At 46.6% G+C, this 15982-nt stretch overlaps 1 protein-coding gene across 1 annotated transcript; it reads right to left on the reverse strand.

The window, feature by feature from the left end:
• Positions 1 to 608: 608 nt before the first annotated feature.
• On the reverse strand, positions 609 to 3483 carry CBLN1 (cerebellin 1 precursor). The gene is made up of 3 exons (XM_053906075.1): positions 3200 to 3483; positions 2939 to 3058; positions 609 to 1660 (listed from the first exon to the last, which is right to left on the reverse strand). The coding sequence occupies exons 1-3, from the start codon at positions 3461 to 3463 to the stop codon at positions 1463 to 1465; spliced, it is 582 nt and encodes a 193-aa protein (XP_053762050.1). The 5' UTR covers positions 3464 to 3483; the 3' UTR covers positions 609 to 1462.
• Positions 3484 to 15982: the final 12499 nt, after the last annotated feature.

Below are 15982 nucleotides of genomic sequence, written 5' to 3' on the forward strand. Positions count from 1 at the left end.
GCTTTCCGCTTTCCGGCGCCCGACCTCCCCGAGGCTGAAGCCACTGGGTCAGACTTCTAGACTTAAAACGAAGTCGTTTATTTCAGTTTTGCTTTCACATTATGTTCCGATACAATCAAAACTCCTGGACGAACCTCTCGAATGAAAGTCCTGCGTGGAGCGCAATCACAGGTCCTGGGCGCCGGGCTAGTACGGCGGCGGACGGACGCGGGATTCAGAGGCGCTGGTATAAAACATAAAGCTGCTCCGGGAAATGTGGGGCTGAAGGTTCGGGACATCCAGGGGCGGAGGCGTGGGAAGCGTGCCGACTCCTCCAATTGGGATTATTCCTGATGTATTTGGACTTCGAAAAAATCCCACTTCGCTTCCAGGCCGGTAGTGTCTCCTGGCCAGGCAAGATTTTGGCCAAAGCAGGGAGCACAGGCGAATGCGGGCTGGCTGTAGGCCTGGCGCAAAAAAAAAGGAGCGCAGGCCGCCTTCGCTAGAAGCCCTCGCGCCCAGGCCTTCCCACCAAGTCCCCGGCGCCTCTCAGCCTTGCGCTTCCACAACCCGCCCCCAAACCTCGCATCTGGGGAAGATGCGGAGTTTAGAAAGCTGTTTCAGAAAAATAAAAGTCCCACTTCAACTTTATTGGGTTAAAGCAAAATTAAATCTTGGCTATTCACACGTATGTTACAGAGGACGAGGAAGCGTCCGGAAGAACCTCCTGGCATTTAGTGGAGTCACAGAACACGAGGGCATTGACAAGCATCAGAACATCAAGCAGCCTTAGATTTCACGATCACTCCGAATAGGACATAGAAATACGGAAATACAGCCAGTTTCCACTGGGAAGAGTTCTTTGAATACAAATGATATATATTTATATATATTTTTGAACCAGTCACCACTAAGGTAAGTCCTGTCTCTGCTAACAAGCAGCGGAGGACACAAAGTATCTTCAGCTAATTAACTCTTGAGCGGTGTTTTAAGAGCAACACTTGCCAAATTAAAACTACCTCCCCCATTCAAAAAACAAAACAAAAACCTTATTCCCCTCTCCAAACTAAAAAGGGGGAGGAGTATATTAGATTTCAGCAGGTGGAAAGATTCCGAGGGGGCTGAGGAGGAAGATATTTCACGTTATACAGTGAAATACAAAGTTTCTTTTGTATAAATTTTAGGGAACATGAACATGGGGGTAAGAAACAATGACAAGGCAGTCTCTCTTTCTTGATTACTTCAACCAGAATGGGGGAGGCGAGTTTATTTTTGGAAATGGGAGTGCGCAGAGCTAAGCAGAATTTGCTTCTCCTAATGAGGAAACGGACAAAGTTGTCCGACCAGCGGCCGGTGCACACCTTTTACCCGGATACAGCTGGGGACCATGTAGGAAGTTTCCAGTCATGCTGTCTTCTCATTCCCCCTCCTGCCTTCCTCCTGCCTTCGCCCTCTCCCTGCCTTCATTACGGTGATGAGCCAGTCAGAGGGGAAAGACCAGGAATCCGGAGAAGGTCGAGTACTTCCAGCCCCCCATCAAGTTCCCCCGCTCCAGCTTGAGGTATGCTCGGTCGCCTTTCTCCATCTGGATGAGAACTCCATTGCTGGCGGCCTCCCGGGTCACGTCCTGGTCACCAGCAAAGGCTGAAATCACCGGCCACCCGTTTAACATGAGGCTTACCTGGGAAAGAGAAAGGCCTACTTCAGAGGCGCGACAGAGGCGGGTACCTAAGCAGCAGTGGAGATGAGAACCTTCCCCGCTTGGCTAACAACCACAAAGGCCTGGGAGCGTGGTGGAAGGGGGTGGGTGGTTTAAAAAGGGGGCTCTGCAGTTTACTGCTGAGGGACCAGTGGGGCGAAAAACAGCCAATCTGGGTGACAGGAAGGGTCTGCCCCCCAAATGGGAGTCGCTTTCATTCCTAAAGCGCGCCAAGCAAAGCCTGACTGCGTTCTTTTATCCAGCTTAACGAACCCATAGGCAGCTCTGGTGTCCCAAGCTCTGGTGTCGCTTCCACCCCCACCCCTACCCCCTGCCCCACCCCGCTTCAAAGAGAAACTCCGGCAACTGGAGTTTCCGGGAGAACCAAGCCAAACCAAACCCTGCTTCCTCCCGGTCCTAGCTGCCTGACACAGTGGAGACACAGTAGGGAAGCTGGGCAAGGCTTCGGACTGATGAGAAATTCTGCCAGGGCTGCACTCTGTGCTTCATCCCCAGAACCGGCCATGCCATCACCGCCTGGTTTTGCCCTTGCGGTGGCATCAGCAGCCAAAGGCCCAGCGCCCTCTCCCCAGCCGTGCATCCTGGCTCTTGTCTTTGCCCAAAGGAAACCTGGACACCTTTGGGAACCTGGAGGGACGGTGAGTGCTGACATGGGCACAGCTGGAGCCCGGGGGGGGGGAGCAGCACTACATCCGCCCCCTGCTCTCTCCACCCTTCAAACGCTTGGGCTCGGCGCCCGCCGGTAGTTCAAAAACCCAGAGTCTCCAAAGGGATACCAGGAGCACCCTTCCCATCCCGGCCCGAGCGTGGTGCTAAAGGCAAGCGCACAGGAGTCCAGGCTTCCGAGCTGGGACAGAGAATGAGGATACGGTCTGTGGAGCTGAAGGCAACGGTCGCAGAAAGCTTCTGGAAAGAGGAACTGTCTTTGATGCTAACCAGCAACCGCTACGGGAAATCCCTGGTATCCCGTAGGAAAAGGGGAAGAACCTCTTTGGAGGGGCCCAGAAGGCGAAGGCAGGAAACTCTGTGTGGGAAGAGGACTAGGTTCCAAGAGCCGGCGAGAGAAGAAAACAAGAGACAGTCCAAGCCACAGAACTATGAGGCCCTGCTACTCGTCCATCCAAGCAACCCCAGGCACATGCAGCTGCCCCTTCTATCTCCCACCCCCATAGGGCCCGCTCACTCCAGCAGGTAATAGCCCTCTGCCGGCCCGGGCCTGACCCTGAGGCAGCGGCTGACCTGAATGGTCTGTCTGTTGTAGACTTTTACCACGTGGAAGTTAAAACTGTATATCCCTTTGCGCGGGGCGATGAAAGTACTGCGTTCTGAATCAAAGTTGTTCCCGATGTTCACTAGTACCTACAATGAGACGGGAACGAAGGGAAGTAGACAAGAGTCAGTCCCGAACTCCTGCTCCCGAGGCTCCGCAGAGCCTTGGAGTGGATCGAACATCAACCCTCCACCTCTCCCCCTCGCAAGCCAATCTGATGGAGCGCTCACCTGGTCAAAGTAGATGATCATAGTGCGATTACTCATCTCGGACGGCTCGTGGTTGGTGCTTCTGATGGCAGAGAAAGCCACCTTGGCGCTGCCGGAGCGCACAGAGATGCCGAGAGCTGTGCCCGTGGGATCGGACGTGGGGTTGGAGTCGCACACCACCAGGCACTTGCCTTCCAGCACGATGGGCTCTGTCTCATTCTGCCCGCGGGCCGGGCCCGCCAGCCACGCCGCCCCCAGCAGCAGCAGCTCCACGACGCCCAGCATCGCGGCGCCGGCGCCCACCCCGCCCCCCACCCCGGGGGCTGCCTGCGCCAGCCGCCCCCCCGCCCCAACCCCACTCCGAAGCCCCCTCCTCAGCTCCGTGCGCAGCTTCGCAGATGCCGCTCTGGACACTACTGGTCTTCTTTGCACTCCGTGGCAAGCGTGCCCCCCACGCGATGCTCCCGGAGCCCCTCCCGGGCCTCAGGGGTGCCGCGGCTGCCCAGCCGCACTTGGATACATAGCCGCTGCCGCTCGGTCCCCGCTGCTTCCGCCGCCTCCTGCTCGCACCCGCCGCTGCCGCCGCCGCCGCCGCTCTGAATTATTGATGCAGCCGGCGCTGCAGCCGGAGCGGGCGGAGAGCGCGCGCCGGGCACAAAGGCGCGGACCACGGCCTGGCCCCGCCCCCGCTGCCTCCCAGCCCGCCTCCCTCCACAGCTCCGCCTTCCCACTGGCCGAGGCTCCGCCTCCCAGCCAATCCTAATGCGCCGCGCTCCCCGCTGAGCCAATGGAGGCGCTGTCCGCGCGCGGCCACCTGACCCCGGGCACCGTTGTTATTAGGCGCGGCGAGGCGGGCGGCGCGCGGCAGCAGGGTTGGGCTCTGGCCGGGAGTCGACTGAGGGAGCGAGGGCCGGGGGCGCGCGCGGGCGCGCGCGCGCCCGTGCCCGGACCTTCCGCCGCGGCCGCTAGCTCTTTCGCTTTCCGCCTCAGGCCGCGGTCTTGTTCAGCCCTCTCAGCCCTTCCGCGCGCCTCCAATCGCCGGCCCGCAGGTAGGAGGTGGCGCGCGCGCCCAGGTTGGGAATGGAATCAGCCGTGCGGGGGGCGCCCGCGTGTCGGCGCGCGGGGCGGGAGGGGAGCGCCCCGGGCGGGAGGGGAGCGCCCCCCAGCGGGCGCAGGCGCGAGGGGCAGCCAGCGCGCGGGTGAGCTTGGGCGAGCGAGCCAGCCGGGCGACCCGGCTGCAGGGCGCGTGCGTGCGCGGCGGGGCGGGGGCGGGGCGGGGCCTGCGCCGTGGCCTCCCGGGGAGGCGCAGGTGCCGCGGTCCCAGGCCGGTTCACCGGATCCCACGCCAGCCTCAGCACCTGGCTCCGCAGCCCTCGGCCACCGGAATGGAGCTCACCCAGCCTCCCTTGTACCCCTCTCCAACCCCCCTGTCTGCCGGCCACGGGGTCCCACCCTTCCTTCCTTCCTTCCTTCCTTCCTTCCTTCCTTCCTTCCTTCCTTCATTTTTTAGGAATAGATCTTTGAACGTGTACGAAGTCGCAGGCACTGGGCCAGGCGCTGAGGATGCCGTGGCGAGCCAAAACAGACGAGGCCCGCCTTGGTGACTCTTAGAGTGTAGCACACTAGGCAGTAACTAGTACAGTGGCGTCGCACGCAGGCTCATTTATCTGATACCATTTTCTCTTTTGCACTTACAATTTATATATTGCATCCGTATTTTTTCAATATATTGTGCACCTTTACTACTTGTTTTAGCCACACGTTCCTGCACATCAGCGTTGAGTGTAGACACCAAATTTTGTGATGTATGGGCGATTTTTCAAGAGTAATTATGACCCTACAAGAATTTTTGCCTCACTTATTGACTTAGAACTTTACACACACACGTAATCTCAAACAGGGAAGTAAAAATGCAGTTTTGCTAAGTGGCAGGCAGAGGGGAGCTGCGGAGAAAGAGAAAAGGGCGCGTTCCAGCCCGAGGTGCCGGCAGGCGGAGACCTGAGGGATGAAAGTCTGCAGTTAACCAGGCGGAAGCAGAAGGGCGAACGGACCTCTCGGTTGTGTCCAGAGCAGAAGTGCCAGCTCCGGACCCTAAGCAGAGGCGGGTTGGGATGCTGGCCATCGGGGTACCTGGCGCTCGGGTCACCCCCGTGCGACCTTGAACCTGAGTGCTCAGCCAAGCCAGAATGGACGTTCGGCTGGCTGCAGCCAGGCGCAAGCGCTGGGACCTGCAGGCGCGGACTGCCTACACTTCCTTTGGATATCCGGGCTCGCTGCCCGCAGGGTCTCCTGCCCCTGGGGTACTCGTTCCCCCACGCGGGGAAACCTGTCTTGGAATCGCCAATTGCCACACCTTTCAGATTCTCAGCCTTTGTTTCTTTTGAGACTTTGATAGCTGTCTAAAGAATTACCTTGGGGGACCCCCAGCTCCGACCCCCGCCTCTGTTTGGAGGACCACCGGGGTCACTGGGCTCGCCAAGAAAAAGGAAAGGGTGGGGAAAGAGGCAACAATTTTACTTTAAATTAAAATGACACAAAAATATTTTTTCAACTCCGATCTTTTTGAGACATCCCCAGAAAGCGTTGCCAGCTGCGATTACACCTAATGTGAGAGCATGAACTAGTTTAGGAGGTGAGAGGTGAATAACGAGACACCATGCAATATAGCGGCCATCCAGTATAGCTGGAAGCGGTGGGGGGGAGGGGGTCCCTGGAGAAGCGCTCGTGTAGAACCAACGGTACACTCTTCAGTCAGTCATCGCACAGATATTTCCGAAGTACCGGCTCTGTCGGGGAAAGCCAGCTTTTATGGCGCTCACAAGCAGGACTGAGATTACCTGGAGGGGGTTGGTCGCCAGCCCTTTCCTCTTCTTTTCATGGTGAGGCTATAGTAGGGCAGTGCCCAAGCCTGAACTGCCACCCCTATGCTGGTGATGCTCCATCTGGCATCTCCCATCTCAGCCTCTCTGCAGCCCAGGCCTTTCATACTGAATGCCTGTTGGACCTTTTTGCTTGTACACCCTGCAGGCATGTTTAACTGACCCACACTTTGTCTCCTTCCTTGCCTCCCAAATTCTGTGCCTTCCTTCTTCACCTATTTCAATGACAACAGCCACACCCACCTGGGACCCCCACATCTAATTTGATTCCATCTCTATGTCCTGTTGTTTGAATGATTCTCATAGGGCTGCCTATTTGGCATTCATCTTTCTGGCCCAGGCTACTTCAAGAGCCTCCTAATTTATCACTGAGGGATTAGTGCAACAATTGCACCCTGGCTTTGCTAGATAATGTTTAATCTTCCATTTGATGAATATCTGTTGAATGCTTTGAGGTATCTAACCTCCTCACTCCTCTGGCATTCTCCATCCCTCTTCCACATAGTATATTTTCAAAAAATAATGAATATTAATTTAATGTTAATAAATATTTCCTGAGTTGTGAGGATCAAAGGAGATAATATATAAGGGCAGGGAGATCCATTAAGCACCTCAAAAGCAGTCATATTTATTTTTAGCATTGTCACATTTTAGACTTAGAATTCTTTTAGCTGCAAGTGACAGAACCCATTCAAACTGTCTTAAGTATAAAGGAGTTTATGTGGTTAATGCAAGAAAGCCAATGGGTACATCTTGCCAGTGGAAATATGGTTGGATCTACCGAAGTTATTATGATCTTTTATTTCTGGCTTTGGCTTCATTTTCAGACAAGTCTTTTCCATATGATGGCCCCTTAGATGCTACTGCCAACTTAGTCCTAGCAAGAAAGAAAGAGTGCTTTTTGTTTAATATTTGCAACAAAAGTCTCAGGACAATCTGAGGTGCTAGCCCCTGTCTGGGCATGGAGAATGAACCACTCTCCTGACAACTTGGATTCAGGTGTCTTCCTCTGAAAAGGGGTTTGTTAGCCCCACATTGTCTAGGCTAGGGACATTCTCCAAAGAAAAATTACAGAAGGGATGCTGGCAGGCAAAACCAACGTATGTCTATTTTAGTCTCTCTCAGAGGGTTGGCTGCAATGTATTTCACCCCAAAACAATGGTGATGAAGATGGATACAGTAGCCAGAACAATAGATATGTTTGTCTTGGTCCTTTTGGATCTTTAAGACCTCAGCTAAACATGAAATTAGATGCTATCAACCATGATGTTACTGAAGGTTTAGCTTTGAAGCGCGGATGCACTTTGAATGGTAGAGCCACATAAGTATAAATAAGTAATTGTCACATTCTATTCCAAAATATTCTTTTGACAACATTATATTGGAATTGGCTTTTTCTATTCATCTTTTAGGTTCCTAAAAAGGTGAAAATTTCATTTCTTTGTGGATAAGCACCTAAAATTCTTTATCGTTTATCAATTAATAAAAAGAAATGGAAATTTGAGAAGGTCTAAAAAATAAAAAAGATCGAGTTAGGTCATATTTGAAATTTAAGACTTTAATCTGCTAAGGTTTTTCAGGTGTTGAACTATTGGTAAAATATTATAAAACCATCGATCTGAAGCATTCAATGTATCATAGAGATTTAGGCAACTTAAAAGATTGCAGATGATGAATGTGCTGTTATGTCCTTTACCTGCTGCTCTAAATTCAGCCTTCTGTTTTGGTGAAGTAAAAGGTTTATTACCTTTCACTGTATTCTGAATTTCCCACCACAGTGCATTTTGAGAAATGAATATTAACAGCTGTCTTGATCCCCCATCGCCCCACATCCTGGGGAAAATACAATCTATTGTTGGAACAAGAGAGCATGTTCAGGAAAAGGGGAATATTTTGTCACAGGATGTGCAATGAACTCATCCTTTTATTAAGTCAAAATGGATTCTCTAGTGTTTATATACATCAAACAGTGTTTCTTCTCTTGGTCATGGTTCAAAGGCCCCAACATACAATTCCTTAGTATTTAGTCAATTTGCCTATAAAGAAGAAGAGAATGGCTAGTTTGTTCTAAAGTCTTAAATTTAGTATTTCAAGGGTCAAGGTCATTTCAAATTAAGCTTGGATCAATACTATAAAATATGAAAATGATCCTAAGTTGTACGAAGTATGAAATATTTTAAATTTCACCAAAATCTGTCTTCCTGGGTATGTCTTTTTTTTTTTTTTACACCTACTCAGATTCATTCTAAATGCAATATTTTTGCTATTTAGGTTTTAAACGTTACATTACAAAATAAACTTTGTAATTGGACACTTTTATTAAATGCAGGAAAATGCAAGATTGCTTTTTAATGAAGGCCAGATTTGTGGTAACATTTTAATTCTTTTCCAAAAAAAAATCTTGGATCGTAAAAAAAAAAAAAGTATATTCAAAATATCTTGAGCTCTTATGTTAATACCAGATTATGCATTTTCTAGCCTTGTTCAGAAGGAGAGACTATGTATCTTCTAAATTGAGAGATATTGGCACCATTTTTAAAATTATACCTTGAATCTGCTGTGGTATGTGCTGGTAGTAATTTTATATGAAGCTGTTGTTCAAGCACAGGCCATTAAGGTCAAAGGGGGGAAAAAAGGAAATAATGTAATCCTACAAAGCTGCTCTTGAGGGAAAAGTCACATAGGTAACATCAAACAGTAGTTGGAATTTTTCCAAGAAGTAATTATCTGTGTGCTTTTGGGGTGGTTGGTTATGGGGACAGACCAATGTTTGGCCAATTCAGCATTTATTGAGTGCCTGCAATGTGCAAGACACTGTTTTAGGACCTCTGGCTACGGCAAAGATGAATCACCCATGCTTCCTGCCCTCCAGGACCTTGTTTAGTGGTAGTCAGGGATGCATACCTGGAGAACCTCCACTTAAGACTTCCAGGTGTACTCAGAAGGCTTCTTAGTAGTGGGGCTACCTAAGTTCTCATGGTAGCTTTGGTTAGTCTCTGTATTAGTTTGCATTTACCCTGTAATCCGAAGACATGCAAAAATTACACGCATACATATAAAATTAATAGATTAGAGAACATTAGAGAACAAACATTTCACGTATGTACTTCACATGCATTTGACATTTATCAAAGAAATGGTGTATGTTGTCATCATTGGTGGGTGGCTGGGTTAAATTTTGTGAAAAGTATCACTAATCGTAATAGGTCTTAGGAAAATTTCCTAGAGTTTGCATTCATTGACAATAGTATAGACTTCCCGCAGCTCAGAGTGCTGTGAGGATGGGGTGTTAGAGAGAGGTCTGCTTAACTGGAGGACTTATTGAACCACAGACTTCTGTGTTACCAGGAGGTAAATGAAAGGAAGAGTTTAAATAGAATTTGAAGGAGGGAAAATTCAGAAGGAAAAGGAGGTTTGGGGTTTTTTTTAGCCATTCTGACAGGTTTGAAGTGTTATCTCATTGTGGTTTTGATTTACATCTCCCTGATGATTAGTGATTCATGTATCTGTTGGCCCTCTGGATGTCTTCTTTGGAAAAATGTGTTTTCAGGTCCTCTGCCCACTTTTAATCAGATAATTTGTTAAGGGCTTTTATATTTTTAAAAAATTGTTTTCCCAAAATGGTATTTTCTGGTTGACTTCTTAGAAATTAGGTCAGAGGAGCATGCTTAGTCTTGCGCCTCTGCTTCAGGCCTCGGTGACAGTTATGTGACTGAGCTCGCTGGTGCTCTGCTCCCCTGCCACTGAGCCACACCCTGCCTTCCTCTTCTGTGTTTTTGCCCCTAGAAGCTGATTCCTTCCAATTGGCTTCTGTTTGGGCCAGTGGAAGGTATAAGCAGAGGATCGGAGAGAAGAGGAGAGAGAAGTTGGGGTATTTCTTCCTGCTCTGTCCCTTCAGTGCAGGTGGTATGAAGTAATGACCCTCAAAAACCTCTGGCAGTAGCTTCCCCTTTTCAGGATTGTAGCTCCTGCTCTGCAGCCTTTCCTGCTCTCTTGGGCTCCAGCTGTCATGTCAGTAACATTCTCCCCCCTTTGTATCTCCTGCTTTGGGAAGGCTGGGCTGGTGGGGGGGAGGGGTGGTGGTAGTGCCGGTTTCTAGGTTATTCGCATCTTGTGTTCATGTCGATTCCCCTGACCCTGCCAACACCTCTGTAGGTTGTCCCTTCATTAAAAATCTCTCCATTTGAACTGAGTTTAATTCTGTTTCCTCCTGGGATCTCAATGATACACTGTACCAGAAGGAAACCTTGCTTCACCTTCAGAACCAACAGATTTGATACATTTTATCCTCCTGTAGAACCATTAGTTGTTGAATTATTGGTTGTATCATAGAAAATCACTATGTTAAACCCCAATTTATTACAAAATCACATTAGATACGTGATATTACCAAAGTTGTTATATTTCAAACAAAAGTATTCATATTGTTTTAAAAAGTAAATTTAATGTAATTATGCTGTTTTCTGAATATTGAAGTAAAATTATTAAAAGAAATGCTCCTTAAAGTGGCAAATGCTGAATCTCCAAAAAATAATCCTATCCAGCTGCAATACAAGAATGTGTTAATATCTTGAGGAAAAAAATAGTATTATTTTGTGAACTTATAAAGCTGTTTTGAGTTTTTAAAATATGAAAACCTTAGGGGCGCCTGGATGGCTCACTCAGTTAAGCATTGGACTTGGGTTCAGCTCATGGTCTTATGAGGCTTTGTGAGTTCAAGCCCCACATCAGGCTCTGCTGATGGCTCAGAGCCTGGAGCCTACTTTGGGTTCTGTGTCTCCCTCTTCTCTCTACCCCTCCCCCAACTCATGCACTCTCTATCTCAAAAATAAATATTTTAAAAAATTTATCAGGTGAAACCTTACTAAAATGTGTTTTATTATTGGGAAGGTATGACAATTACTGCTATTTGTTTTTTAAGCTTATAAACTTTTATCTGAGCATATTCTCGACAAATAAGGATTTTACTGTTATTGTATAAAATTGGTACTATTTTAGATTTTAAAATACCAGATTGAAACCAAACCACAATAATGTGTATTTCAATGTATAGGTACTAATGAGGGAATCCTTTTTTAGCCCATTAAATTTTTTTTAAATTTTTTAATGTTTATTTTTGAGATAGAAAGAGAGCACAAACTGGGGAGGGACAGAGAGAGAGAGAGCGGGACAGAGGATCCAAAGCAGGCTCCACACTGACAGCAGTGAGCCCAATGCAGGACTTGAACTCACAAACCATGAGATCATGACCTGAGCCAAGGTCACATGCTCAACTGACTGAGCCAGCTAGGTGCCCCTTTAAAAAAAATTTTTTTAAGATTATATTTTTTTAAATAATCTCTAGGCATAGTGTGGGGCTTGAACTCACAACCGCAAGATCAAGAGTCACATACAGTACCAACTGAGCCAGCCAGGTGTACCTGAGTCCATTTAATTTAATTATCCATTTCACACCTACGCCCAGTATTTTTTGCGATCCTTACCCAAGCAGTATAAAGGCTACTTAGGAAACATAAAGCAATTAGAAAGTAACTTTTGGCAAGTGAACGACCCATAAGTGGCAACAAAAGTTAGAATAAATTTAATGAAAATATCCATTAAATCTTAGTGTTTACTGGTCCAGAAGAAAGGCTGGTTGGATTCCTATTTCATCTGGTTGTTGCAGTCACATACTATATACTGTAACTGTTTTTAAATAACTATAGATGTACTGAAACCTATCTATGGTCTTGCTATTATAAAATTTCAGGAATAGTCCATCATTACTTATTATGAAATCGATCCCAATATTTAATGCACCAACAATATCAAGATGACAGAGTATATTGCAGTGAGACCACTATGGCCTTTTTAGATAAATAAATATCAGAATTTTGGGTCTTTAACCTAGAGTGTCTTTTTTTTTAATTGTTTTCTTATTTTTATTTTTTTAGTTTATTTATTTTTGAGAGAGAGAGAGAGAGCAGAAGAGGGGCTAGAGAGATTTCCAAGCAGGCTCTGCGCTGACAGCACAGAGCCTGTTGCAGGGCTCGAACCCATAAACTGAGAGATCATGACTTGAGCCGAAATCAAGAATCGGATGTTTAACTGACCAAGCCACTTAATTTTTGTTGATGTTTATTTATTTTTGAGATAGAGAAAGACAGAGCATGAGCAGGGGAGGGAGGGAGGGAGGGAGGGAGGGAGGGAGGGAGGGAGAGAGAGAGAGAGAGAGAGAGAGAGAGAGAGAGAGAGAGAGAGAGAAAGGAGAAACACAGAATCCAAAGCAGGCTCCCAGCTCTGAGCTGTCAGCACAGAGCCTTATGCAGGGCTCGAACTCACAGACCACGAGATCATGACCTGAGTGAAAGTTGGACATTTAACTGACTGAGCCACTCAGGCACCCTGGAGTGTCTTTTTGTCTTAACTGAGATATAATTGACATATAACATTATATTAGTTTCAGGTATACAATGTAATTATTCAATATTTGTGCATATTGAGAAATCACCAGAATGAGTCTAGTTAACATCCATCATTGCACGTGGTTATAATTTTTTTCTTGTGATGAGAACTTTTAAGATATACTTTCTTAGCAACTTTCAAATACACGATACAATATTATTAGCTACAGTCACCGTGCTATACATTATATCCCTAGCGCTTATTTACTTTGTAACTGGAAGTTTGTACCTTTTGACTCCCTTCTCCCATTGTGCCCACACCCTGGAGTGTCTTTCTTTTCTTTCTTTCTGTCTTTCTTTCTGTCTTTCTCTTTCTCTTTCTTTCTTTCTTTCTTTCTTTCTTTCGAGAGAGAGAGAGAGAGAATCTTAAGCAGGCTCAGTCCTACAACCCTGCGATCATGACCTGAGCCAAAATCAAGAGTTGGGACCCTCAACAGACTGAGTTACCCAGGCTTCCCCTTGGAGTGTCTTAAAACTTAATTTTTATCAACTGGGCTGCCTACATTTTACAGATTGGGGCCCAGGGAGGGGAGGTTCCCTGAGACAATCCATGTAACACGGTGGTTCTTGTGTAGTCTCTAAAAGCAGAATGCAAAAGCTAAAGCCCCACTCCAGTGGGTAGGCAAGAGCCCTTTGATAAGTTTTATAACTCTGTGTTTAGTTTTCTCATCAAACAAGTAGGAATAGAATAAGCATCTACCCTAAGGATGGAATGAGATAATCCACGGATTAGCCTGAACCTGGCATGTGCTATCCAATCCATGAGTGCTGCTGTGCTTCTCCTGTCTGGGCGTCCAGGTAGGAGGAGTGCCAAATTAGAACCCCAGGTGCCACCTCCACTGCCCCAGGCTTGCTCCAGATTCATCTTGAGGTTGACCAGGCACCTACCTGGCCATTTGCCAGTGGTTTTTCTTCTGTTGCTGCACAGAAGTTCAGGCAATAATGTCTTTGATTTTGGTAAATGTATTCCATCAGATGTCCTCATGCCCAAATTTATTATTCATTTTTGAGAAATAGAGAGTGAGAGAGAATGAGCTGCGGAGGGGCAGAGAGAGGGGGACAGAGGATCCGAACTGGGCTCTGAGCTGCTAATAGCAAGTCTGATGCGGGGCTCGAACTCATGAACTGTGAGATCATGACCTGAGCTGAAGTCGGGCGTTCAACTAACTGAGCCACCCAGGTGCCCCCCTTATGCCCAAATTTAAAACAAGGCTATTTATATACCCCGATAACAATATACACACAGCTTCACAAACACATCATGCACTGTATTTCTATTTTCTGTATTTATTTATTCATTCAACTAATGTGCGTTAACCACCCACTATGTGACAGGTATTTGTTGTGGGGATCAGGTATACATGAGTGAAAAAACTGGGAAGACTTCTGGCCCTCTATGGAAGATATCTGGGAAGAGATTTGATTTTGTGGCAAACATGTTCTCATTATGAATTTTACCATTATAATAGTAAAACTAAATTGTCCCCATCTCATTGGTGCACAGTTATGAGACTACAGGGTGTGTGTGTGTGTGTGTGTGTGTGTGTGTGTGTGAGTGCGTGTGTGAAATACCGTTAAAAAGATATTAACTGCCAACTCAGGAGTTGGGTATATTTTTCTGAATATAATTTATTGTCAAATTGGTTTCCATACAACACCCAGTGCTCATCCTAACAGGTGCCCTCCTCAATGCCCATCACCCACTTTCCCCTCTCCCCCACCCCCCATCCACCCTCAGTTTGTTCTCTGTATTTAAAAGTCTCTTATGGTTTGCCTCCCTCCCTCTGTGTTTGTAACCAGTTTTTCCCCTTCCCCTCCCCCATGGTCTTCTGTTCAGCTTCCCAAGATCCACATATGAGTGGTCATATGATATTTGTCTTTCTCTGACTGACTTATTTCACTTAGCATAATACCTTCCAGTTCCATCCACATTGCTGCAAATGGCAGGATTTCATTCTTTCTCATGGCCAAGTAGTATTCCATTGTATATATAAACCACATCTTCTTTATCCATTCATCAGTTGATGGACATTTAGGCTCTTCCCATAATTTCGCTATTGCTATAAACATTGGGGTACATGTGCCCCTATGAATCAGCACTCCTGTATCTCTTGGATAAATTCCTAGCAGTGCTATTGCTGGGTTGAAGGGTAGTTCTATTTTTAATTTTTTGTGGAACCTCCACACTGTTTTCCAGAGAGGCTGCACCAGTTTGCATTCCCACCAACAGTGCAAGACGGTTCCCGTTTCTCCACGTCCTCACCAGCATCTGTTGTTTCCTGATTTGTTCATTTTAGCCACTCTGACCGGTGGGTATTTTTTTGAGTGACATTAAAATTTTTTTCATTTCTATCTTGAAATTTAAATTGGAAAATCATTAACATTATAAATTTATGTTGTCATTTCCATTTTTAAATTCAAGGGACATCAAAAGCTATGAATCTGTTTGTAATTGTAAGGTGAAGGTACTTATGTTGCATTGGCACATTTTTGTCAATTGAGAGTGGTTTGCTTATTTTTAGCCTATGGAAGGTTTTAAAAATAAAATTTAATGCACCCTTTAGATATTCCTTGTTTTAAAGGTACTCCATTTTAAAACATGCCAAGAGAAGAATTTGATGTGTGTTTGAGGTCAAAAATAGGGAGCCTAAGACCATTCTCTGCTTTGGCCTGCCTCCCTCCTTTCTGAAAATGCCTGTCTGACCTTCCAGCACACTCTTGGGCTCAGGAAGTGTATGTGTGCAGCTTTTTGGAGAAGTTTCTATCTTCCCACTCTGTGACCACATGAACACTTCCTGCATGTCTTTCTCTGCTCACAACTGAGTACTCTTCTCCCCAGCCCCTTAGGGAACAGGGAAGGGAGGCCCTGACATTGTGCTTGTGTAAACATAATTGAGAGATTTCCATGTCTCTTGCACCTTCATAAATGATTTTGTGTATTATGCTGGGACAGTAGTTCTTTAAATAGAATATCCTCCCATGGAAATTGCCCACAGTGCTGAGAGTACACCTTGCAAAAGGTGAGACTAGAGTATAGGGTGCATCCTCAGCATTGCCTAAAGGCTGAAGTTAGGGCTCTCTGGAATATCGAAAACAAATTTATAGCAGTTCATTAGTGTAAGGAATCATGAAAACAGTGTGCCGCCATTACCTGTGGAGACAACAGTTACCAAGCGAGTGCAGACATGAGACTCTGAAGACAAAGCTGCTTACAAGGGCTCTCGTTCATTCTAGAGAAACCCACTTGCCTATTTTGAACCACATTTCTTTAGAGCATATGTCTCACTGTGCAACCAAAAGGGTGTTTATATCCTAGTCACTTGGCAAAAATTCTGTTGTTGCTTCTGAGAGATCCAGTTTAAGCCTGAAGCACGGAGCTGGGAAAAAGATGGTCTTTGGTCGTCTGAAGAAATGACCCTAGTGCAAATTTAGACAGTTATTGTTTTTTCTTTTGTTCCCCATAATATTGTTGCTGCATGGAA

The sequence above is a fragment of the Panthera pardus genome, unplaced genomic scaffold (genome assembly GCF_024362965.1).
Source record: "Panthera pardus isolate Hobbes unplaced genomic scaffold, ASM2436296v1 HiC_scaffold_18, whole genome shotgun sequence".
Lineage (NCBI taxonomy): Eukaryota > Metazoa > Chordata > Mammalia > Carnivora > Felidae > Panthera > Panthera pardus.